The 26,458-nt window shown below is 38.6% G+C and overlaps 1 protein-coding gene across 5 annotated transcripts in view; it reads left to right on the top strand.

The window, feature by feature from the left end:
* The window catches only part of SOX5 (SRY-box transcription factor 5), a 621,758-nt gene that overhangs the window by 570,825 nt on the left and 24,475 nt on the right, over nucleotides 1–26,458 (top strand). For 3 of the 5 annotated variants that reach the window (XM_065742493.1, XM_065742491.1, XM_065742489.1), the window contains 2 exons: nucleotides 18,024–18,201; nucleotides 23,008–23,180. In XM_065742493.1, coding sequence (XP_065598565.1) covers nucleotides 18,024–18,201; nucleotides 23,008–23,180 — 351 coding nt within the window. The remainder of the gene's footprint in view (nucleotides 1–18,023; nucleotides 18,202–23,007; nucleotides 23,181–26,458) is intronic. The other 2 variants (XM_065742494.1, XM_065742490.1) reach the window with 1 other exon arrangement.

Raw genomic sequence — 26,458 nt, 5'->3', positions numbered from 1 at the left:
TAGCCAGACAAATATCAGTATGAATAATTAATTGAAGGTGGTTTATTCTCATATTATGTGATCCCTCTGATCACCTAAGTGAACACTGGATTGAAATTTTTTCATGTCACCTATAGTCAGCAGTAGAATCTCATTTGAAAGATTTGGAGCATTCCCCTCTACCACAGGACAGATTTGCTCTAAAATGGCCAGAGAGTCTCTAGAGGAAGTTCTTCCAATTAGAGGAATATCTTCTGACATTTCCTGCCACACGCATCCGCTGTGTCTTGCATCTTTCTTATAGTGTAGGAAGGACAGAAAGGGACCAACCACTTTTGCTCAGTTCTCACCAGTCAAGGCAAGCCTGGATATCTGCTGAATCACTGTTGATTTCATTATCAACTACAGGTCAGTCTGAAAGTAGTGCCTCCTATTTTACTTTCATAGAAACTACAACAGGTACAAAGGGCACATGACCACTATTTGATAGAGCAACTAATGTGAAAAACACTATTTTTCAACACAGTCACCACCCTTAGCTGTGCATTTTCACCAGCGATGAACAAGAGTCTGCATGCCATACTCATGAAAGTCTGCATGGCCATCCAGAATGTGGCTTGCCTTTCATGTTGTTGTCACCACTGCTGAAACACATCACCCAACATCCACTGTTTGGTCCCCATAAACATTCAGCAAGCATCAATGAATGTTAATGGTTACCATTTTTTTCTGCATGAAGGAATTCAGTGCCACACTTCCGCTTCATACAAACTTCCATGTCAGGCACCCTCTGCTGCCATCTGTCACATAGCAACAGAATGTAGTGGAACATTGATGGGAAGGTTCAACCTCTACTGCCATACCACCAGCATCCACCTCTGACACAGTGGGGCGACATCATAAAATATATAAAAGATGAGGCATTTCCTTCAGAGAAGCCATCATATATTTGATACTGCAGACAAAATAAAGGATAGGAGCCTTTGGATATGGAAATTTTAATTCAGGTACACCACAGGCTGTGTTATTAGGAAAAAATAAATAAGCTGTGGAGAGCTGTGTGGGGATTTTCAAGTCCCAGTCAAAAGTGGGGTGAGACTGTACTTTCCAGTTTGAGTAGGAAAGCTCTCTCAACTGAGAGTAAAAAATATTTACAAAAATACCCCCCCCCCAAAAAAAAAAAAGTATCTTAAGGGAGGGAGAAAGAAAACAGCCATAAAACTGTCTAGTAATAAAAACACTCCTCTGGATGATATTTCTGATTCTACTTCAAACAAACTGTTGACTTGAACTTCATTTTAGCTGACTACCCGAAGCAGCCCTGTCAGCTGGGTATATTTCTCTCTTTTGTATGGTAGCACAGAATGTGAAAATTCATCCTAGGGAGATGTGGGGAAAAGAATTAGGCTCCGTTATGTATGTAGTTGCATCAGTTTGTTTGTAACATCGAGCTATGACTATTGCAGAAGTCTAGCCAATAAGTAGACACACAGATTTATTGTATCCTCATATTTCCCAGTCTTGATCACATTGTTTTTCATGATTGAACGTGTTGCAGGAAAGTACTTAATTTCAGCTCTAGAAATAATAGCTATGTTGCTGTTCAAATGCAGAAGGATATCTGTTTCCTTTTTGTAACACTACCCTTTATTAAATATTACCAAATATTTTTGGAAACTTGATTCAAGTGTTCTGCCCAGCACTGTGAAGTATAGCAGCTATAAAGAGGACGACTGCATCTTTATAAAGAAGAGTGATCATTGTTGTGTGCAAGTGATCAAATGGTGTCACTGCTTGTGTTAGATGGGCTAAACTTTCTCTTTCCCTCTGCAAAGGGATAGAGAACTAAGAAGAACCTGTATGAAACTTACCTTTTGCTATATTACCTTTTACCTATACTATTGGCAATTACTGTACCAGTTAAAGAGCTCAGCAGCTGCTGAATGCCTGCCTAAGCAGCAGGAGATTAAGGCATTTTTTACTTTCAGCAAAGGGTATTTTACTGGGGTATTTTAAAGTGAACAAAGTTCTTGTTAAAGTTTGTAAGATGTTCCTGCTACAACGTGGAGGCTATGTAAACAAAAGGTTTATCTCACAGATTCGCAAGGCTCTTGTGTTTTTGAGAATTCCTGGGCCATTTGTAATTCTTTATAAGATATTGATTTAAAATAAAAACCTCCTTGGAAGTGAATCTGTTAAGCTTTTCAGCACCAGAATAGCAGTTAGCACTGAAATACTATGTATCACTACATTCAGAACATTATTCAGTGCTTGTATTTCTCAATTCCCTTGTCAGTCCATCAAACAGGTGAGAAGTAGCTGTAAGAAAATTAAAGGAAAAGGTTATCGTATGGATGCAGTGATGTATAGGGAGCTGAAAACAGAGACCTCATATACATTATTTGTGCTGTGCTACTTGTCGCTGTGCTAATTCTTTAACATCAGTGTCCATCCTTAATGGAGAGCTTGTAGCTAAGTCTTTCTTTACCTGGAAGCCTTTTTCCTTTGCTGCCCATGCTTTTAATCCCATAAAAACAAAATGAAGAATTGATGACAGAATGTTTGAGAATATTCTCTTCTTTGCCCTCCTCCTTATATGTAACATTCAGGCATAGAAACAATGACTTCAAGCCATTTGCCAGAGCACAATGATGTGATGTGTCTTAATGGAACTTTTTAAGATGCTCTTCTAAAATAGTGAATGTGTTCTGAACAATAAAAACAGCGTTAATATTGGTATCTAAAAAGCAGCAGCAGCAGCAACAGGAGAGACTCGCACCGAATTTTCCCTGCATCCTACACCCCAATTTCCCTAAAAATAAATTAAATACATGGAGGGGATTCTAGGATGCTTTTTCAGATTAACTCTCCACAGCTATATTTCCTGATACCATGTCTCTCTGGTGGGAGCCTGTCTCTCAAGCAGAGTTGCCAGCAAATCAGCCCTTGTCAGGCTCAGTTGGTGTTTTTTGTAATGAAAACTCACAAGAGAACATAATAAAGAGCAAAGGGTGTGGAAGGGGGGGAGAAACACGCTCTGAAATCTGTGCTCAGAAAACAAAGGCAAGTTATATGAATTAAGGAATGTCACAGCATTTCTGAAAGAGATGTTCAGAAATCAGATGGGGAGCAGCAGAGATAAAAAGTGAAGTGGTAATGACAAACATGTGATGTGTGCTTCTTACTAATTCATTACTGTTGCTTGCCGCTAATGCCTTCCTTTACTTGCTGTGAAGAAGAGAAGTTGGGAGTGTAGAGCAGGTAGATTTATTCTTTTTTTGGTTAAATGGTCCACAACAGTGGCTTAATGCTGAAGACTTAGTTATTGCACCATGCACTGTTACTTTCAGTCTAGTTCAGTTTCAGAATCCTTCAGTGTTCAGGAGGGCTGGGACCTGACATTTGGTTCCAATTCTTTGTCTTATTCTGGAACTGAGGTAACATTGTCTTCTGCCAAAGCTGTATGACAGTCCTGCCCATCCAAGAACAAAATACCTGAGTGAGAAAGAGCAGTATATTATGAGTCTGGGAAGCTCGCAGATAAAGGTTGTCACGTGTTTTAAATTTTTTGATGCCACCACATTAGCTGTTGAATTGATGTGGCTGGTTTGTCATGCCATCTTAAGAACAGTAGTAGAAGCGTTCAAGGAGAGTGTGGAATCTAGAGCTAATGAAAAAGAGAAAAAATGGATTTTTATGGCTGCTGTGTTTTTGTTGTTCATCCTCTCCTTTTGGCAGCTGGAAAATACTTATAACAGGTTATTCCTGCTGTGGAAGGGAAACTAACCTTGGAGAGAAATATGCAAAGTTCAGCTTGGGAGGTAGCATTTGTTATTAACAGAAATTCTAATACGATCAGTCTAGCAGCTTCCAGAAGCCGCTTGCTTTGTCTGCAGAAGAGTCATTTGCTTCCATGTTATGTACTAAATTTGAAATTAATTCCCCTTTATACATTCAGGCAGAATGCAATTCAAGCTAGGCATTAAAGAAATACATTTTGTGGTACTTCTATACGCACTGTTGAATGATTACCATAGCTCAACAGCTATTTTTTTTAAGCTGAAACATGTTAATCTGTAATCCCTTATAGCAGTGGATAGTTGAAAAGAAGGAACACTAGCAGCAGAATAGAGAAGGAGTCTTTTTTTTTTTTTCCAGATTCAAAAAGACTGTTTCTTATAGGTTAGTATGGCTCTAGAGTGGTGTGAAGTGCTTGGCATATATCTTGCTGAAGCTTCTGAGAACAACATGTTTGTACTACAAAGTACATTTTGACTTGTTTAATGTAAAATGAAATGGTGGGGAAAAGGGTTTCAGAGAAACTGTGCGCAAATCAGCAATTTAGAATGTACTCATTTCTCAGAGCAGTATAACTACATGTTGTGATTTTATAACAGGTAGTTTCCTTGAAGTCCTAGCTCCTAGAGTCATGTGAATAAAAAGCTTCAGGCTATCACAGGTGAAACTTATCTATCTCAGAGGCTTCAAAAGTAGCTACCAAATAAAATGTTATCTGTGAGTTATCTATTTAAATCAAGTGACATTCGTTTGTAGTCTAAAGTCATAGAAGATTTCATGCTGACAATTCTACTAAGTCATAACTATTTCTCAGCAAAACTACACTTTCTGCTGTAGTATCTCCTGGTAAAAATACTTCAGTAGTATCCAGAGAGAACATTTGAGAACATCCAAGGAACATTAGAAGCAGGCAAACTAAGGTAAAAATATTTTGGTTTTTGAGTAATTTGATATGAGCTAATATGTGAGAACAGTATAATATTTGGATCTCAATCATGTGCTTTTATTGACTAATGATGCCGAATGACAAATTCACATGTGTACTTTTAGTACTAATGAATGAGTTTAGTTTCTGTTCATTTCATTTCAGTTGTTACATTTTTCCCTGCTGCTTTCAAAGGAAATACAAGTTAATGCCATGACTGGCATCTCTGGGAAAAAAAAATATATTATTAAGAAAAACGTCTTTGATAAAAGATTGCCCAGTGTCTTGATATGCTGAGTGTATGAGAGAAAGGCCTTGTCACTTGTGGGACTGCTGCAGAGAAGGCTTTCCAATTTCCAATCATCATGCTACAGAAAGAATATACCTCGGAGTGTCTCATTAAATTATTAGTGCTTCTTAAACTTTTTTGAGTGGATGTGCAAGCACCTGCTAGTAGATTTAAAATAAGGGTCCATTTCTAAGAGCTAAGCGTGTACAGAGATGTAACACATGGATTTGTATGGGCTTTCAGCTGACATGCTAGGCAGTGACATGTCACGTCATGGATCAGCCACATCGTGTTACAGGATTTCAGGCTAACAGAACACAACAGGAGTTACGCAGTGACAAACACAACTCAATGTGACATATCCACAGGAAAACTGGCACAAAAAGCTTCTTAAAGTTGAGTTTCAGGGGTACATTTATTCCTCCAAAATGCTCCAGAGAAAACTACGAGGCACTGTAGCAGAAAAGGGAGGCATATAGTGACAGAATTACTGAGGTCATTTTAATTCAGTGTCCAATTAGGAAGAAAACATACATATATATAACAACTATTCTGGAGAGTATTTTTTTATGTAAGATTCTTGTGAATTTCTGTCTTTCCAAAGGTAGCTCTCTAAAGGCTACAGTCATTCCAGGTCAGTGATTATTTTTATCCTGAACCATCCTAAGAGCTGTGCAGACTTTAGGTTACCACTGTAAGTTAATATATTTTGAGTTTTGCTCTTGGTTGCCTTGGTAAATTTTGAGCCCTTCTAGTCTAAACTCTTGTTTTTTTCTGCTTTGCCTGTGGATTGAAATGACCCCTTTTGTGCCTGTTTCTAATAGTCTGAATCTTCTTTGAAATAACCTTCCCCTTTCTGGATACTCTTATCTTATTCTAATGTCCGCTGAAAAGAGAGTCAGCAATTAAAACTCTGGGATGAATTAATTCATCTCTGTTTGCTTATTATTCATTATAAATGTGTAGATAGCCCTTGCTTTCAGTGTTCTCCATAAAAGGCACAGACCTAATTTAGGGTCAGGGAAATACAACGCAGACATTTGGCTGAGAAGTGCATGTCAAGTAGCATTTCATTTGTGATATCAGAAACTAAAATGGTGTCACATGACTGTTCGACCATTACATTTTACATCTGGATTTACAGTTCTTAATTTCACAGCCTCAGTAATAAGAATTTCTCTACACAAAATGAGTTCTTCTAGTGAACTGCAGCCCATATAAGCAGGATGATGCAGTGTTGTAATACCCAGGAGATTCACCAGTGCACCAAACAAGTAAAGTTTATTGGGGCTGGCTTGTGAAAAGGATGACAATCACAACATTTTGGCTAGACAAAGTGAGAAAATTGCACAGGCATTCAAAGGCCTATAGACCAGAACAAACTGAACAGATAATTTTTCTTCTGTGTCCATTGCAAAATGAGCAGGATGTTCTAAGAGTGCCAGAAACCTGGTTTTGTTTGTGAAGTCTTGCAATACTTAGACCCTGGCTGAAAATGTAGAGTACCTCTCTCTGGGGGATCTGTTAAAATGTGGGTAAGCATTGGAGGCTTCTCCTGACACGAGAGGTTTAGAGCATAACCCTCCACTATCCCACTGTATCTTCACGCAGGTGATGTGGGATCTTTGACGGGCTCATTCCATCATCAAAACCTGGAGAAGACTGGCTAGTGCTCTCCAGATATCTATAGAGATTAAGACTGCCCAACATCCATGTGTGCATGCTGATCTTGTGTACATTCACACGTGCATACACATACACACACCAAATTTTGAGGCTAAAAATAATCCCAAAGTTGGAAAACTGTCAAGGGCTGTATAGGCATGACATCTAGAATTTCAAGCAGATGCAGGATGTCTTGCTACAGCTTTTTCTGCACTGTTGTTCTTCACCACCAGATTACAGTCTAGTGCTGGGTAGAAAGATTCCCGTGATAATATCATCTGGGACTCACTTAGTAAATTGCTCTGGGCTCAAATAGAAGAAAATAATGCTATATAAGTATATGTTGTTACTAATGGAGCGATGAAATTATACTTACTAAGTGTGTTATTGTTTTGTCTTGAACATAATTAATTGGTGATACACACGTTGACTCAGTGCTCTTAGGATTGATGCCCAGAATAAGTCAGAAAGCATAGCAGCTTTAGTACTAGAGAAAAAAAGAGCAGGGGAAGGTCTTTTTTTTTTTCCTCCCATTCTTTCCTCTGGGTAAGATATAAAAACTGCCCAGAGCTGGCCCTGCTCAGAAATAGTGAATCAGCCTCTTGGAATTTTTTTAAGATGTCAGCTTCCCTCTTGTACACTTCTGTGAAGATAAAGAATGTCTTAACATCTGTATTGAAGTTATCATTAAAATAAAAAGAGATCTGTAGACATCAGCTATAAATCATCTAGAAATAGCTTGTGGGTAACCTTTGACACAATTGAACCTACTTGAAATGAGCTAGAGCTGGATTCGTTGCCTTTAGTGAAGCCAGTAGGTGGACTAAAGGTCTCCTCTCCCCCCCTCTCCTCTCTCTATCTTTCCATATCTTACACTGTTAGCTTCTGGGAGGTGAATGTGTTCTGGCTGAGTGATGGAAATGCATGTGGATGTGTTCTTAAATAGACATTTGTTTTATGTCTGAAAAGAATAGGCCAATCTTAACAGTGTGATGCTGGGGCTATTTGAAAGGTATTTTTTAAGGCAGTTGTCTTCTTTCAGCATCACAAAAACTATTTTAACCAATTGTTTAGGCTTGAGGAACAGCATGGAATATCTATTGTGTAGAGATGCATGCATGTTCTACAGAATTAACGGGAAAATGGTTGATAAAAATCTGCCTAATTTTACATAATAGATCTTTGGCATTCTTGTGATCTGACTTCAAATCCATGCTGAGCTTCTACAGTATAACAGAAATACTAGTTTGCAGTTGTTAATTTTAATTTATAAGATGCTAGGTTTTAAAAGGAACTGAAAGTGTTCAGCATCTCATGGGGACAAACTATGAGTCTTACTAATGAATCCAGCAATTAGTGGTTCATTGTGCCTGCCAGCAATTTGGCCCTGCTATCGGTCCTGATGGTGATTTCATTTTTGCTGGTGTGAATCAGGAATAGGATCTGAAGTCTGTTCACCAAGGGGGGCTCAATACTTCTTCAGCACTGTTCTGCCTGTAATCTGCATTCAGTACTGACAGCAGCAAACAAACAAACAAAAAAAAAGGAAGTACAATATATTTCACTTTTAATTATGATTATTAAGGCTGATAAATATGTTCACTAGAATTACTATATAATATCAGTAGTACTCATTAAATTTAAAGAGTTGTAAATGGTGGTGTCCCCGTTCAGTTAGGTAAACATGTGTATGACGTATGTCAATGTTGCTTAGAAAAAACCCTTTTTATAGATGAATATTTTCTCCAATTGTGTACATAAAGAACTGAGACAAAAGAGGTTTCTGTAGCCATTTGCATGAGTGCAATCCAGTAACATTTATATTTGGTCGTACTTTTAATTTCTCAAAGATGTCAGTGACTCTGTGCGAAAGATGAGATAATGAGAAAATCTGTTGGAAAACCACAAATTGAAGTGTAGTTCATTTGGTTCCTATGCATGATCCAAGTAAAGACACAACTGTGGCATAAGAAAAGGAATGACCTTTCCCAAGAGGTGTACTCTCAAGTAGTTAAGCCACACATATCCAATTATGGATGTGATATAACTATTACAAAAAATCTTGTTTTTCTGTGAGTGTAGTACAGAATGATGGAGAACATGTTTGCTTTGAACACTCCTTGCAGTATGTCAAACTCCCTCCTGTTTCTAAAATTGTTGATTAGATTTCATCTTACTACTAAAAGGAGGTGAAATGAAAAAATATCCAGCAAGACAGAGCTTTAAAATCATTTTTATTTTATTGATATAGGATGTTGTTAATAACATGCATGTATTATAGACAGATGAGTTTTATGTTGATAGTTTCCCTTTGAAAAACTACTAGTTTGAAAAACAAATTGTTGGGCAAGTCATATTTGGAGTTATAAAACATATTTTGACACTGCTACAAATATGAATGGTGCATTGTATCTTTGCACTACTGCAGCGTTCTTGCTTCTTGTTGAGGACTACAGAACTACACTACATAGATATATCCAAAGTCAGAGGAAGCACAGGTGGTTTTTGAAAAGATTTTCTTAGTCCACTGCCAGTTGTCCAAGCTGTTTGAAATCTCTTTTCTTTTAAGCTTTTTTACTTGTTTCTTCTAAAGTTTTCAGCAGCTGTGGGGTTGGTTTTTTGTTTTGTTTTGTTTTGTCTTTTTCCCCCCTGAATCTTACAGTCGGTGCAGCATTTTTGCTTCTCCTGCCTGACCACAGCAGGAAGAGGGGGCTGTTGCTAATTTGTTTTGATATGGTACGCTTTGGTCTGTATTCTTTTTGAAATTAATTCCTTTTGCAGGTGTGGGGTTAGAGGTGGTGGTGTGCTCCCAGCGAAGGTGTCATCCACCACAGAGAGGAGGTGGGAGGCTTTGATCAGTGTGGCTTCTGTTTTCTTGTTGTTCATTTAAAATGTACCAGTTTGTAATGCTGTTTGGCTTTGCAGGTCCTTGTTTTATTTCCTTCCAAGTCCTTCCCTGTCCTTTCAGGTTTTGTTGTTTTCATTACTGTTCATTCTGCTTAACATTTACTAGGGATTATTTACTGGAAGGTGATGACTCCAAGTTCAATTTCAGCAGCAAACAAAATCCAGTCTAATGTCTATCTCTGTTTTTTAAACAGCTTTTTTATGGAAAAAGGAGGGCATTATTAAGGACAACAGGTTGAGTTTCTGGGTTTTATAGGGACAGAATTCTGTAGCAAGGACTTTAAAAAAAATAAAAACCAAACCGAATCCCAAGCTGCAAGGCATCATGCTTCAGGGCACGGGCCACTTCAGTTTCTGCCGAGCACAAGTTTATGAATACATGCCACAGATCAAATTATCTGACAGCTATCTACTTCATTTGAAGCACATGGACATTTTTGGGAGATTCAATGCAGTATCCAGACAAAACAAACAAACAAAATAGTCAGATGCCAAACATTGGTCAGAATGAGAGTGGCAATTGCTCTGTTCTTATGACTCAGCTATTTGCTTGTTATGTGAGATTAGGCAAATTACTTTGCCACTTTGTGCCTTACTGTTTCCATTTGGAAAATAAGGCAGAAGCTGTCGGAGTAATTATGAGCTTTAATTAATTAATATTCCTTTCAAGTACTGGAGAAGTGATCTTTTTTTGCACTTGACTACTTGCCATGTATTTCAATAGGGGCAGGTGGAAAGAATCATTCTTTCTAGTGAGAACCTTTCTCTTGTCCCTTGTCTTGACCAACTTCTTGGTCCTCTCTAGTGGTTTTTACCCCTGGTGAAGTAATCTATATGGTTTAAAGTACGAAAAATTGGTTGCTGGCTTCTCCTCTAGGTTTGTTGTATTTGCATCATTCCCTGCTGACCTGTGCCTGAGTCACCCTTTCTGCTTAGAGTCTGACTTCAGATGTCTTAGGGAAGTGCTTCGTTAATAGCATTATGCTAAATAAATAGGTGCAGTAGTGATGTGAGAAATACAACTGAACAGTATTTATTAGAAGCAAAAAGCTAAAAGAACTCAAATTTGATCATAAGTATGGACCAGTGGAATGCCAAGTGGATGTCTTATCTCTGTGTTGACTCTTGTGTCTTTGGTGAAAATGGACCCTTCTCAATTCAAGCCAAACATGGCAGGATTTGCTCCAAATGAGCTTTGCTGGAGCTTTTTTGCTGTTGTTGTTGTTCTATTTTGTTGTTTTTTGGTTGATTTTTTTTTTTTGTGCAAATGAGGGTACTGAGTAAAATTTTCACTCAGTGATGCAGAAAAAGAAGGAGCTTTTCCTCATGAGGTGCAAGCAAATGCTGAAAGCACTTTGTTCCTGCAGTTTTGTTTTGCACTGTAATGAAAATCCATGGACTGGGTCCTGAGCAGCACTCACTTCAGCTTGTTTTGGTTTAACTGTAGAACAAGTTCCTAAGCAGCAGAATAATGGCAATAGGAATAAGTCAGCTATTTTTGTGTGGATTAAAATGAATGTTTGAATTTTGGCTCTGATTTGGGATAAGCAACCACAAGTCGACAGGTTCCTCTTAGAGATTGGTGTAACTGAAAACTCACGATCAAGCAAAAATAGCCCAGAAGTCTTGTACCAGCCACTTTTCTCCAACACATTGTGCTATTTGTCTGTGGAGCTTACAGGGAAACTTCACAAGGATGGTGGGCGTTTTGGCAATCCAAAGCCAGCCAGAAGCTGCAAGTATGGTCTGGAGGATGCATCTCTGAGGATTTTAGAAACTAAATGAGTGAGTTTTGAGTAAACACACACAAGTCTGCTCATTTTGCTAAATTGTGTGCCCTGATGCATTCTGTTGGCCAAACAGCCTGTCTTGAACTCGAGGAGCCCCCAGAGAACTAGGCCTCATTGTAGCACTTGTATTTCCTGAGAAGTTTTTAGAGTTGCTTTTAGACTTCTGTGTGCACAGTTCTGTATGTCCGAATGGTACACAATATTCTGATTGTGGTTGGGTGTAGACTTTGAGGAGGATTTAGACAGCTCTCTCCACAGACCTGGATTTTACACTGCTCTGCAGCTACAACAGCCCATACTCTTCCTTGCCTGGTCTTGCTGGAGGACTAAAGTGATCCTGGGTTTGCTGGCATTTGGCCTTCAGTTATTTCTGCACCTGTATTCTGTGTGTTAGAGAATAGTGATATTACAAATTAATTGCTGTGCGTCCAAAGTTGTGGGGAGGAGAGAGAAGCGTGTAGCTCTTACAGTCTTCCTCTTACAGTCTTCTTACAACCTGGCGTGTAGGGCCAGGTCATTCTGCATGATCCTCTTTTGTTTTTTTGGTCTGTTTATGAATCCTATGTACAATTTCTGGGAACAGCAGTTCCAAATACAAAGGGAAACCCACCCAACATTTCTCATTTGACTGTGCCAGCACATGAAGTAGACAAAACTGAAGCTTGGTGTTTCCAGGGAAGCAAGTCAGTTCATGTACCTGCAGACTTCTCTCCTGGCAGTGAGCTTCCAGTAAAGAAAAATGAAATGGGAAAAGGTTAAGCCTCTTTCTGAGAGGACCAAGTCCCCAGACAGTGTCCTCACTGGTTTTACAGAAAACAATCCCATGTGTCCCCTGTGCTGTAAAACAGAAGAGGTGAAGTTTGTGTTTCCAAGCCTTTTTGGCCCATAAGCAGCAGTGGAGGCTGTGCATGAATACTCTAATGTACAAATCTGCATTTGGGAGTAATTCATTTCTTGAGTAGTCCCCTAAAAGAAGCAGCTGAGAGAACAGAAAGAAAGTTTCTCATATATAATTATATCATATATAGTTTCAAATATAAGGCAGCTCAGCTCCTCCATTTGTTTTGAGTCCTGTGAGTAGTATTCTGGCAATATCAGTAAAGACTGAAAGCACTAAGTGTGGCTGGGTAATGCTGACTAAGTCCAGGAAGTGCCCAGGTTTTGAGAGCAACACATTCAGGGAAAGATACTCAGCAAAGCAATATCATAAAAAACCTGCTGCTACAGAAAACCAGGCTGAGATGTCTCTGCAGCTGTCATGGAACAAAAGATCCGTGCACTTTGCAGGAGCAGGAAGGAGGGAGACAGTTCTTTCTAATATTTACTTTTGGTCTTACCTGTGGTGCCTTTTCCTTTCTGAAAAGTCTGGTTGTACCTTCTATGTTTGGTGCTAAAACTCAGAGGCTAGAGATACTGTAAGACAAAGTGAATTCTCTGAACCCGAAGAATAATTCTTGTTGTGTTTATCATAATATAATGACTGATATACCTGTTTATTTGCTTGCATCTCTTTCTTTCTGGGTAGTTAGAGAAATTTCCACCTTTGCAGGAAGGGACACATTATTCTTAATCAAAACTTGAGAATGTGGCAGGAGGAGGTACAGCTGCAGATGAGCATTATCTAATTCACCCATCCTGTCATGTGAACATCCCTGCTTAATTTAATACAATTATTTCATCAGTGAGGATAATATCAGCAGCATGGCTCATTTATACAACACGTTTTACAACTGCCGTTACCTCTTGGTTTCTTATCATCACTACTGATAATTTCACCATGAGTGGCTTCAGAGGAAGGGGAGGGGACGTGAAGAAAGATGACAGTATCTTTGTGTAAGTGTGTGGACAACTCTAATCTAGAAGGGACAGCAATGTTACAGGATTTTATTTGCTTATATGCTGGTGTACCTCTGTTTCTGATACATGTTGGTCAGAGGTTTCTGTGGATGAGCAAGAGACAGAATGGATAAATCGCTGATAAGCTCCCTAGTTCAGTGTGCAACAGCAGCATCGTGTTCTGCCCCAGCCACGCCAGTGAGTGCCCTGTATTTTGCATTTCTACTGAAATTAATATATCTGAGAGACAGTAGCAAGGCTGGGGAATGAGGCTTTGTTTTTGGTGAGATGGTAGACTTTTTTTTTTTTTTTTTTAGAACCCCCTCCTCTCCAGCTCCTTATTTCTAACACATTTGGCTGTAATTTGTACTATCAAGGTCATTTAAATAGGCAGTAAGATGTGCTAAATGTGTTCCCAGAGGTTAGGAAAAGCCTCTTTAGTAGAACATGCTAGGCTGTGCTTATGCCAGGTCATTTAAGCACATCTGTATTGCCAGTCAGATGATACACAGAATATTTTGTAATTTTGTAATAAACTGGCAACCTGGGCCTTCAGTGTATGCCACAGAGGGATACAGCATTGGATTTAAATTACAGTACAATAATTCAGTAACTATATTTTTAATAGTATTCTAATTCTTAAAATATGTGAAAAGATGTGAGAGTACAAAATTGAAATGAATCATCTGAGTTCTTCCTCCCAACATACCTTCTTTTCTTTCTTCGACTGCTTCATTCATCTGGGCTACCGGCCTTCAATTCAGTTTGTGGTGTTAAAATAGTGCAATTTTTATTAAATGATTTAGAGATGTCCTCACAATCATATTTCAGCTCTTTCTTAATGTATTCAGATATACATCAATTTTTTTATCTTAGGAAGCAGTAAATAGAGACAGCTTGACTGAAACATTAAAAAAGACACCAATTCAGCCAACTATTTGTAACACTGACACACACTCAGCTTACCAGCAGTCTTCTGCTTAAACCTTGCTTGTCAGACACTTAGTTTGGGGATTTCTAATGTCTAATGCTTAAATATGAAAGCTTAAATTTATACAAATCCAAGCTGAATGAAGCAACAAAATTCAGCTCTTGAATATTCAGTATATCCCCCGAACTTCAATGTAGATGAAGAGTTTTTCTTTCCTCTTATGTCTAGAGATCAGCTGGAATAAAAATGTAGATCAAATCAAGGATCTGATGTTCCCTGAACTCTGAAGTTTTGGTTAAAGACAGCCTTCCAATTCTGGAAAGCAAACCTCCAGCTTGTACTAAACTTGCAGTTATCCTGACACTACTGTGATACAGGGGATGAGAAATTTTGCCAGTGGTTTCTTCCTATTGTGAGTTATTCATTTTGCTGATCCTCCATCATACGTTTTTGCTTACGCTTTATTCTCTACATTTATTTTGTGTGTGTGTGCTTTGTTTTGCTTGACAAATATGCTACTTTAAAGGAACTGTTTCATTATCTTTGATCAGGGTCATATTCTACTTTCATCTTATCTGTGTTTATATTATTACAAGTCTCTTGATGTCCTCTGCGCTAAGTAGTATTCATTTGGGCTGATTCATAAACAATTTTTTTTACTTTGTCTAACTCTTTAAACAATACCATATTGAAAAAAAAATCCTCATCAGTGGCATGTAAGAAAAAGGCATGGATCAATCAATACCAAGCTTTCTTTAATAAAAACTAAGTGCAGCAAGTAGTTCTAGGTTCTGTGATTCCACTGCATAAAATGGAGTCTCCTGACCCTTTAAAGATACAGTCTACCTAAAGTGAATACGCTATACCCATTTTTTAGTGGTGTTGTTACTCTTTCTTGCCCTAGTTATCTTTGTGCTACAGCTGTATGCAGCATTGTTGCAACTGATAGAGAAGCCTGCTGATCTGTAATGTGGCAGAATGTTAACTGGAAGATTTTATAGTCAAACACTCAATTCTTCTCTGGGTTGTGCAGGTGGAAATCAAGAATGAAGACAGTGCAGTTCTTGGATTATACTGGAAAAGCAGAGAATAGGATCTCATCCAGAGAATTTTGAATTTACGTCTGCAGAAAGGATAAAGAGTAAAATGGCTCACTGAGTACTGAAGCAAAGATCCTAACAGTCATCTTCACATTTAACACAATTGTATATTATTACATATATCTCCCAGATATTTTTCAGACTCCTATGGAATAAATTGTTCCACTGCAGTAGAGATTTAAATGATGATCAGCTCAAGATGCAACATAGGATTTCTAAACTCTCTGGCTAAATTTTTTATATATTTGAGCTCCAGCGAGGATTTCAGTTTGAAATAATAGAAGTAAAAATATTATGAAGGCCAAACAGTGAAGTAATATCATTTTGTAAATACATATAATAACAGAAACTTGTTTCCTTATTCTCTTATATGAGAAGCAAGCTTTCTGTGACCTCTGATTAATTTACCATTAGCCTGAACACACAATGAAAGTGAATGAAGGGGCAATTTGGAATGACATTTATCAGCTCTGGAACTGTCAGCTTCTGTTATTTCCACAAGGCCTTATACTTCTTGGCTCCAGAGAAGCTGTGCTGACTTGAATGAAGAAGAGCATTCTTACTTCCAAGAATAGTTACAGAACAGAGACAGCTCCATCTCTGGATTCCTGTGATGGAGAATATGCCTCCCTGATTTCTAACTTGGAAGAGTTCGTCTTCACACCAGGCTAATAAAGTGAAGCAGAAGAACTGAGGAACGAGAGAGAGAATGAGATAAGGAAAGGAATTAAACTTTATAGGAACAGGATAGCCCACAGATTTAATAAAGAATGAGACTGAAAAAATGTTTTAGTACAAGGATGCAGATTGGAATCCAAGCTGACTTGGTAGTGAGAGTCCTTGCCATCCATGACTTTGTTGTCCCGCAGGAACTAAAGTGCTGCTCTCAGCCAAAATTTCAGTGGTCAGAGAGTATGCTGCAGCTTTTACTGCCGTATCTGTAACTAATCAGCTCCTTTTGTAGACATTTGCAATAGAGATTGGGAATTGAATATACATGAGAAATAATACCTCTTGAATTGACCTTATATATAGAGCAAGTTTGTAGGCAGGTTTGCATTGCTTCTGATACTGTCTCCTAAACAGATGATTTTGCTCTTCAGGTCACTGTGTTTTGTTGGTTCACCAGTTAGCATGAACTTAGGCTTTTAGGCAGCTGTCTCAGTTCTTGCTTTATAGTAGCACTGCTGTGGGATTTTTAATTGAAATCAATGAAACAGCAGAGCAAGTCTACTTTGATTTAACGTATGTTAATCTATTTTGTTCTAATACAGATGAACTTGTATTTCTGAAAGGGAATGAGTACCTTCTTAGGGTGTAAAATATTGATTGATCTAGGCAACATTTTAAACCCAGTGGCTTAAGTCTCCCAGAAGATTAACAGAAATTGTCAAACATAACAAAAGTGTCTAGCTCAGAACTTGCTTCTTTAAGACAATTGAAAATTTATATCCCAGTACTTTGCAAAATTGTCTTGTGTTTGGAATCATACATCTACATCACACTTCCATGTGAGCCCGCTAAGTATAAAGTTTCTTCTTTACTGCAGCACTCCACCTTCTGTGGAAAAGAGTCAGTGCTCTATGACAATAATTAAGATACCTTAGCAATGGCAGTAAAATCCTCAAACATTGTCAGTCTAATTCTAGTCAGCATTGAATTGCTGGAAGTCAAGAATAATTCTTTAACAGGGAATGTACGTAGAACTTACGGAGATAAGAATCAACTTATCCACTGCCTGGAGCTGAAAAAGCACTGCGTGTTGTAGCACTTCTTTAGCTTAGGGGTGGTTTTCTGAAGTCACAGGGGCAGAGGAAAGCTAAACTTATATGTGATGGTTGTATCAAATATTACATACATTATTTCTGGCTATTTAAAGGCACTTAAAATAGTTTCTAAAGTACCCCTTCTGCTGAAAAAACTTCTCTCTTGCCTGTTGTTTTTTTTTTCCTTGCTATTACATATTATGGTCAAATAAGAACATATGCCTTACATGCCTTTGGATTTTAACATGTTTTGCAGCAGCGTCTCTTAGTATGTGTAATTAAGCTACATTTAGGAATAATTCCAATTATCCTGCAAAAAAATGTCACCTAAACTTTCTGTTTTTGCATTATAACAATTAATGAAATCTTGAAGTTCAGCTTAAAGAAATATGAGAAAATCTAGGAGCTTATGCTAAACTGCCCAGATTTTGTTAGAAGAAGTAGCAGGATCTTCTTGCTCTCCTGTTGTAGTGAAAAAGAAGTGTATGTTTCCTGGGATGTTTTTGTATCTGCAGTTCTAAGCCTGGGAAGTTCAGTGGAAAGCACACATTAGAAAACAACAAACAAACAAACAAATAGCAACACCAGAAACACCAAAATAACAGCAACAAAGCCCAATCGGTCAAAAAGATTTGCCCGCCTTGGATTGTAGTGGTTGAATTTTAAGTGAAAATTCCCTCCATCCATATCAAGTTTACAACAAAATAATAATAAAATCTAACCATAAAAATACTCTTTATTTTCATCGTGGAAGCATATGTCCTGTTAATGTGAATGATTTCTTCAGGGACAATTCCCACATAAAAAGCGCAAATGGAGAGTATTCTCTGATTGTATCATGCTCATTTTCCAGTCTGTCAGTCATTTCAGTTCCAAACAGGAATGACAAGACGGTATCACATTTGATCTTAATATATATCATACAACCTTACAGGTTTAGCAGTTTATATAAGCTAAAAAAACCCTGGTCTTGCTTAGATGGTGGTATACCAACAGCAGTTTTGTGATAATATTCTTTTATTTTCTGCTCATCATAGGACGAAGTGGCCCAGCCTCTGAACCTTTCAGCCAAACCCAAGACATCTGATGGCAAGTCTCCCACATCACCCACCTCTCCTCATATGCCAACTCTGAGAATAAACAGCGGGGCCAGTTCACTAAAATCCTCTGTGCCAGCAACATTAGCTAGTCCTTCGGCCAGAGCTAACACAATAGGTAAGATCACTTTCATTTGACCCTCCTCATAACAGTTAATAGGTGTTATTCAAAACGGGACATTTATCAGACAGTGGTATGAGATGTCAGAGGCTGACCATAACACTGCATTTATTGATGTCAGTAAACAAACTGTCATGGGCTTAGTATTTCAGAAATAGTATGTTAACTTTTACAGACTCAGAGAACAAAGAGCTGTGTTATTTCAGATACTGCTTTATCAATAACTGTCAATAAAAGCTGTTTGTTTAACTGCATGCACTGAAAATAGACACCTGTCTAATGGAAGGCATTAAAGATACAAGATATTCTACTCTCTCAGCTAAAAAGAAAAAGCAGATGATGAATCACTTCTTCTAAAAAATCCCTTTAAGTTAAAAATCTACATATGCAAATATATCTTAGCAAAAAATCAAGTTCAGTGTTCAGTTCACTGAAAAGCTGCATAGAGCATTATTTTATCTTAGTCTCATTAGCAACACAATTACCAGGTTCGTTCAAAAAAACACAAGTTTGATGTTATAGCCTTTGAATAGTCTTAACTGGCTGCTTTTAACATTGTGGCAGAAAACAGTGTTAATTTTTCCTCCTGTCAAAGTTAGCTCTTTGCCTAAGGACCATCTAGGTAAGAATGCTCATAATGGTGTTTTTACAGGTCCAGTATGTCAAAGGGACTTCTCTTTGTGTATGTGTAACATAAGAAAGCACCTTATGCTTCAGCTTTCTTTCTAAAACATTATATTCCAAGAAGTGATATAATGTAACATGAACTACAGTCTCAGTGTATAAATCAAGTTGTGTTTAGGCAACTGAGGAAGATTGTTGTCCCTCAGTTCACAGAGATGTGAAACATCTTTGGTTGGCCACTTTCAGGGATGGCACGGAAAACAAAAGGAACCATAGGCTAGACCAATCAGAACTCCTGTAATATTTCAGCACTGTGTAGTGAAACCATTTTGAATCTCAGTGGGTGTCTCCTAAGCTTCCTGTAGTCTATATTCTACCTGAATAGATAGCAGGAAGACCCATAGTTACGTCCAACGTTCATAACATACCTAGCTCCCACTGTATTGCCCTCCCATTGTGCATACATGATTACTGCTAATGTTGGTGAGGGTTACATATATCAGATAGTAAATATGCTTCTATATTCTATAGAAAAGAAGATAATTTTATTTAGTGTGACAAGTTACAATTGTGTAAAAATTTCATAAGCATCCCACTCTTAATTATTAACGCATATGTTATTCTTATTAGCCTTTTATTGTTTAACATTGTTAGTTAATAATTTGTTTCATCTTTCATTTGGTTGACCCTACAAATCTCCATGTACAATGTCACAAATTTCGATTTTTCATGTTGAAATTTTTGTCCTAGGTAGAGTGAGCATCACATTTTGACACCACATTTTGGTATCAAGCATCTAACTTGCATCCCAGAGGCAGGACATCTCTTGTTCTCTCCTCTCCAGTCTTTTTTCCCTCCACACCTGATATTTTTCATCAATTTGAGACCTCTGCAATTTGCTTCTTTTAAGAAAATATGGATTTTGAAATGCTGTACCTATAATGAGTGATAATGTAATTGGATAAAAGCTGTGAGGATGAATGGAGCTTTAAAGGTCATTCTTGTAAGAAGAATTAATGTGTTATACCATTAATAAACCATGGAAAACTGTGGAGCAAAAGATAACATACTTAAGTTATTGTTAATGACATAGAGTTCACTGCTGTATATCTCCTAGCTACAAGTATAGAAAGTGACTTTTTGAGGTTGCTGAGCAGTATAACTATGCATACTGTATGTATAAGATAAGCAGTCTTTAACTGTGGTGCAGAGCTGGACAGCACAGCCTGCAACTAACAAAAATCTATCCTTCATGGAGAACTACAAGAGGAAAGAGCTTGTGAACACTTTGCAAGTCACTTCATGCTAACTGCTAGGTTAAGTGCAACCAAAGATATAGCATGTAAAGCTATGTCATTGCCATACTGAAATCATGCGGAGACATTAGAAAAGGTGAACACAACATTTCAGGTCTCCCTCCAGTAGGAGCTATGCCACAAAAACAACTTGATAGCATTTTAACGAAGGAACTAAGAGAGACTAGTATCCTTTTTTTATCTTCAGAGAGAGCATTTTCCTGGCAAGGTCTTTGGGAAGCATGCAGTCATTTGCCAGAGAGTTACTTCCGCCATTTGAATGATCAGGGCTGTCAATGCAAGAAACAAGCTGTTTGATGTAGATGTGCATGGCCCACCTTGCTGAGATGTAGCAGAGCTGGCACCTTTTGCTGCACCAACAGTGAACAGGCTGCTTGGTTCTGGTGGCGTGAAGGAATAGTCATGTTTGTTCAGTTGTGTCTTGGGCACATCAACTCACAGCCTCCTGTGGCTGAGAGTATAGCTACACTTGGGCATGCACACACTCAATCCTTTTCTAGAGCTGTCCTTATAGCATATAAAATATGCTACAGACTGAGCAGTCACAAATGTCATGGCTTCATGTATGACTTTAAATCCAAGCATTTCTTTTTGGGAACAGGCATATGTCCGTGTACTAAAAACAGAAACAACTCCACTCTGCCCTTTGCCATTATCTTCAACATCTCTATGTTAGTTTGGCAATCCTTGGAACTAAATGCATTTTATGTAATGCGGTTCCCCTCTCTGTCAGTAATTCACCACCTACCCTAAACAACAATAATTTACATTCAACTCGCTTCTATATTAATCATTTCCCTGCACACCAGCATCTTGGCAGCTACTGAAAAACATAAGGAGTGCTTGCTTTTATTCACTATCATGTGCCAAACTGTCTCAAAGATAGCAGTATTCAGGAAAAGCCAAATAGTCTGGAGGAGGGCATGAATTCCAGTTCCTAGGCAAATTCAGCTCTTACAGATTGAAAGTATTATACCTAGCCTAATCAAGAACACAAGCAGAAGCAATACTACTGTTTGTTTGTTTGCTTCCTTTCTAATTTATTCTGACTGCATGCAAGCTTCATCAGTAACAGATGCGAAGAGGGGAAGAAACCAAGCAAGTTCTTAAAATGGAGGTGAAAAAAAAATCAACCAGTAGCACTGTGTTGGTGCAGGCTGTATGCTTTCTTACGCTGGGAAAGGTGGAATTACTGGAATTCTGTTGGCTTGGAATTGCTGAACACAAACAGTTGATAAAAGCAGTGTGGATTGAGTTACTTCATATAAAACTCTCAAGATTTTGGGTAGTTAGCCAAAGCTACCTGTTAGTACAATTAGCAACAGTCGAACTGCACAGGAACTTTTTTTCCAGTTTTTTTTTCTCCCAGAATACCAGTCCCATTGTGTCTGTAATCTAAAACACCAACATTCAAACCCCAAACCCTAATGAAATCCTCCTAGCAGTGCAGCAATGGACTAATCTGACATCAGCTTCTTCCCCTGAAATGTTTTAAGCAGCAAAACAATGTCCTACGTTTTTTGGCAATCAGTGGATCAGATAGAAGAGTCTAGCAATACAACAAGGATGTGTAATCTGACATGATTAGACAAGGCTCTTTAGGAACAAAACATTCATAATTGAGACAAAGAAAGAGTATTAATAACACTTTCCTAACACGGCAGTTAGCCATTTTATATTTCCTTTCTTTAATCTTAGTGTTTTTCAACAAATCATGGGATTTAATAGCGTGTTTTGGCAGATTAGAGGATTTATGGCCCAGATGTTTTTTGTTCTAAAAATGGATTAGGGTGTAAAGTTTGCTGGAATCCATGGAACATGTTGAGGCAAGCCGGTCATTTTGTGTGTGATTAGTGCCTGCCTTCTGTCTCACAGTCCCTCCATCTGTCACAATTCACCAATGGATCTGGTTAGATTTAGCCTCATGTCACAAACAGAAGTCCCTTTTCTGGGCAATTTCATATTACAGATTCATTTTATGCCATTTTTATGCCCTAGTTAAAAGACAGAAAAAAGTGTGTGTGCATATGCGTATATATGGAGAGGGGGAGGGAGATGGGTAGATATTAGCCTCTCCTTTAATGTTGGAAAAATAGACTGGAGCTTGGAGTCTCCCATCAGTATTCTATCCTGCAAATCACATGCAGATCATAATAAGTATAATCTACAGTACGCCAAAGAAAAAAAAATGACAAAGTGTCACATTTAAAATTAAATAGTATTAGCTGTGCCGGTGATGCTTGTAACATTTTAAAAGGAAATAATTCTGTGACTACAAAAGCTAAGCCCTAGGCTGTGAGTTTGCAGCAAAACAGTGGACATTTGACCTGCTATTGGGGGCATGAATGGGAGTGGGCATGCAGGCCCATGTGGCTGTGGGTTCTTGTGCAGTGCTGAGTGACAGGTGGTGGTGGGGAGCAGGCAGGGGATGAGGCTTCTCTTCCCAGCCATTATGTGTGTCATATCTATAGCAAACCACCGCCACCTGTGGTTTATTTTAATGTGTTCACAAGTTTTAAGATAGGGAAGAATAAAATGATCTATTTTTGAGAGTTTGGGATTGTTGGCATGATCAAAACTTCCCTTAACTCCTATCCAGTTCATCTTGCTGCATGCAAACTATGGGGATAACCTCTGCAATATTGAAACTAATGGGATCAAATGTCAGAATGGTGATTCTGGCACTGATGTTCCTCATGCTTCATATCCAGGTGGCTCTACCTACCAGTAACAGAATTACAAAGCATAGGCAGGCAGGTTTATGACAGTGCCTTTTAACTCTTTCTCATATGTAGTAACAAAATACTAACGAATTCCATCGATGAAAGCTAAAGTATTTTCTTGTAACTTTCTTTTTTTAAAGATATCCTTTCTTCTATCACGTCGTCAGGTTATTTAAATGACCATGATGCTGTTACCAAGGCAATCCAGGAGGCTCGGCAGATGAAGGAACAGCTTCGGAGGGAACAACAGGTGCTGGACGGGAAGGTGGCTGTTGTGAATAGTCTGGGTCTCAATAACTGCAGGACGGAAAAGGTCAGTGGCTGTGACTGCTTCTGCAAATCCCCAGAGGTTGCATGTGCCTCCGCTTGCATAGTTCCTTCCTCCCTTTCTTCCTCTTCTTATTTGCTGTATTTTCTTCTTCCCATTTTTTCAAACAAAATAGTTGCTGTTTTCAAAATAGTGAAATGCAAAATGAAAATCACAGCCAAAAGCTGACATGAGAGAAAGACCTGGAGACACATAGGGGAGAGGGAGGAGGCAGCAGAGATGAGAACTTCGGAGGCCACTAATTCTCTGATCCAGACTGTCAGTATGCATTATGAGAAGGTGATCTTGGAAATCTCTGGGCCTAAGTGGAAATCTTGCTTTATGGAAATGCTTACATGTGTTTGTGAGATGAGCTGGATTTGAAAATATTCAAGCTTCTTTAGGAGCATAAGCTTTGCAGATAGTCAGGCTCAGCTTCTGGGTATTTAGCCCTGTGAAGTTGTCATGTATGATATTTTGTGACCATTGCAACGTAGTACTGTCATGTCACGTTAGATGACTTAACAGAATTGAAAACACGGAGAATTGACAACGTGAACTGCACCAAATATTTTCAGTGAAATGTAGAAGCAGCAGAATGTATGGGCCTGTGAAGTTGTGTTGTAAGAACACAGCATCCAAGTGAACACCTGTAGAAAACATGTATGTGCTCTAACTGTAGCACGTGCTGAAGAGTTTGTGATTTCCTCTTTTTCTCTGGAAGTACTTGATGTTTTTCCATGCAATGTCCTGGCTTGTGGAGGGTAAATAGATCAGCTAGTCCTTGCTGCTACATCTGTAGAAACCTGTCCTTACAATGCTGCCATATGAGATTTACATGCAGCTCAACTCCTGTGTGTATCTCAATGTCATTGCATAGCAAGACTTTTTCCTTGGTTTTCCCTTTCCCCTGTAGTGTTTTCTGAGATGGCACAGCCTTTAACGTGCTATACAGCTAAGATGACTGTTGCTGCATTTGGTACAAACTGAATTTTACTGAGACCTCTACTAGTGGCTTTTCTCTGGGAGGCCTTGTGTGAATCACTGAGATGCCCAGAAAAAATAGAATTAATTAAAATTATCAGCTATTTAGCAGAAAACTGAAAGTCAGTCATCCTAGGAAGCTTGTGAATCGAACAGTATTGTCCAGAATTAGCAGATTGCTAATTTGGATAGTTCTCCATTGTCTGTGGATTTCGATGGATTTTGATCAATAAGCTTTGAGAAGCAAGCAGTCTGGGTAATGAATTTTAAATGCACATGTGAATCTTTCACTACTGTACTTTTTTCATCAGCCTGTGCTAGGTGTACGTGATGTAGAAATTACTCCAATTTAATGCACTTTACAGATAGGAAGGGGAAGGAAAAAAGAGGTCAGTGTAATAGGTATCCTGCAGTACCTACAGTCTCTCATAGAAGAGTAAGAGCATTGGTATGGGGAGAGAAAGAAAGAGGAGGATGGAGCATGTTTATGGCATTTCACATAGAGGAGTACCAGAAGGGAAAAGGGAAAAGCAGTGTCAGATATAAGAAGAGGTGATCACAAGCACAAAGGAATTTATATTCAAATATTTAAGCATTCTTGAAAGGATGCTTGGAGCAGAAATTTCTTTCCTCTGCTCCCCATGTAGAAATGACTTTAACACTCAGCCAGATGCTAATGCAAAGTGACTCAAGCTATTCCTCGCAAGCATAGCTAAATTGCCGTTATTTGTTAAGCGCATTGAATTCAGCTGTGGATACAGCAGTTGGTTGCATTCAGAAAGCATCTGTACCCTTTTTTTTTCTTCTCCTTTTTTTTTTTTTTTTTTTTTTTTAATCCTCCAAAGCAGAGACAACTCTACCTATCTCCCCCCTCTCCTCCCTTGTGCTGGCTGGGAATTGTCAAGTGACAACCGACCAAATCCTTTTGGACAGGAAGCCTTCATCCTGAGTTCTATATACTTGCAAAGCAGGCCTTGTGGTTGGATCAGGAAGCCCATTAAAAGCACTTTGATGGTATGGAAATTCATCTTCATGAAGCACCCAGGCCCCTAAGCAGCATGCTGTTTAGCTGTGGTTACAGATCAGTCATTCACATCGGAGGGCAGTAATTGTGCTGACGGCTTGTTCAGCAATGGAAGTACATAAAATAATCCCAGGCCCTCCACCATGGCATTGCGAGTTAATCTTCTTTAATACAGATCAGCTGTTGTTCTAACACATGACTTTATGCTGGCTCTAGTGACTCTGCACAGCCTTTTGATTAAGTAACAGGAGTGGAACCATCTGCATTCACTTTATTCTGTTACTTTCCTATTGTTGGGATTCTTCTTGCCCTTCTGTTTTCACTTCTCACCCTCAACCCATGTTGAAGTTTATTTTCCCCTCTAATGCATGCCTCCTGGTGAGCTTGTGGAGGGCAAGGAGGAGTTCTTTTACATGGTAGCAGGAAGAAAAAATTGTCTGCTCAATTGAAGAAGTTTTTAAAGCAACTGTAGGGCTGTTTTTTTTTATTTTTTTTTTTTGATACAGTAAGTGCCCAAACTTTGTCAGGGCCACTGATGTACTTTATTTCTTTTTATTATTTTTATTTTTCTAATTTTATGTGGAGACAGGAAATGACAGAACCAAATTTGAGATTTCCTTGACCATAACAGTGTTTGAGTTGCTGGTGTGACCCAATAGGCACTAGTTACGGAGTTGCACTGAACTTGTTATAGGATCTCCTGAACTCTATCTTGCATCTGACACAACAGAAGGAAAGAAAGAGGCTGTGAAGTTCAAGCACCTGTTCTCCTTTCCCCTTACTGCTCTAGGCCATCTACTAACTAGCCAGCTGTGAAGTTCAGATCCAGACAAATACCCCAACTTCTCTAAGCTCTTGGCTGTTTGTCCTTGGATTTGAGTTGAAGTTTTCTCTCAGCAGCATTGGAGAGGAAAGCAAATATTTCCATTTTGTATCAGATTTGACTCTGGTTTTTTTTCTGTTGTTGTTGTTTTTTGTTTTGTTTTCCTGTTTAGAAAGAGAAGAGAGAGTTGGGAAGCTGGGTAGCAAGAAATAGAAGTACTGCATTGTTAACCCCTGTGTGTTTCCCTTCAGAAGCTCAGAGTCCCACCAGGGCAGCCCCTGAGCTTCTGCAATGTTGTTTGCTCATTGTTTGCTTGCTGACAGTGAGATTCTGGAGGGAGGGGCAGAATTAAAAGAACTTCAGCTAAGGCAACTGTGTGTACATGGGCATGTACTTATGTTATATCTATAGTTCTGTGTGGAAGAAGGATTGCTCTGCCTCTTTCAGAGTGAT

Source organism: Cyrtonyx montezumae, unplaced genomic scaffold, assembly GCF_038088225.1.
Source record: "Cyrtonyx montezumae isolate F1298 unplaced genomic scaffold, pur_monq_1.0 scaffold_3, whole genome shotgun sequence".
Taxonomy (NCBI): Eukaryota; Metazoa; Chordata; class Aves; order Galliformes; family Odontophoridae; genus Cyrtonyx; species Cyrtonyx montezumae.
This window is presented reverse-complemented; position numbering and strand designations above follow the sequence as displayed.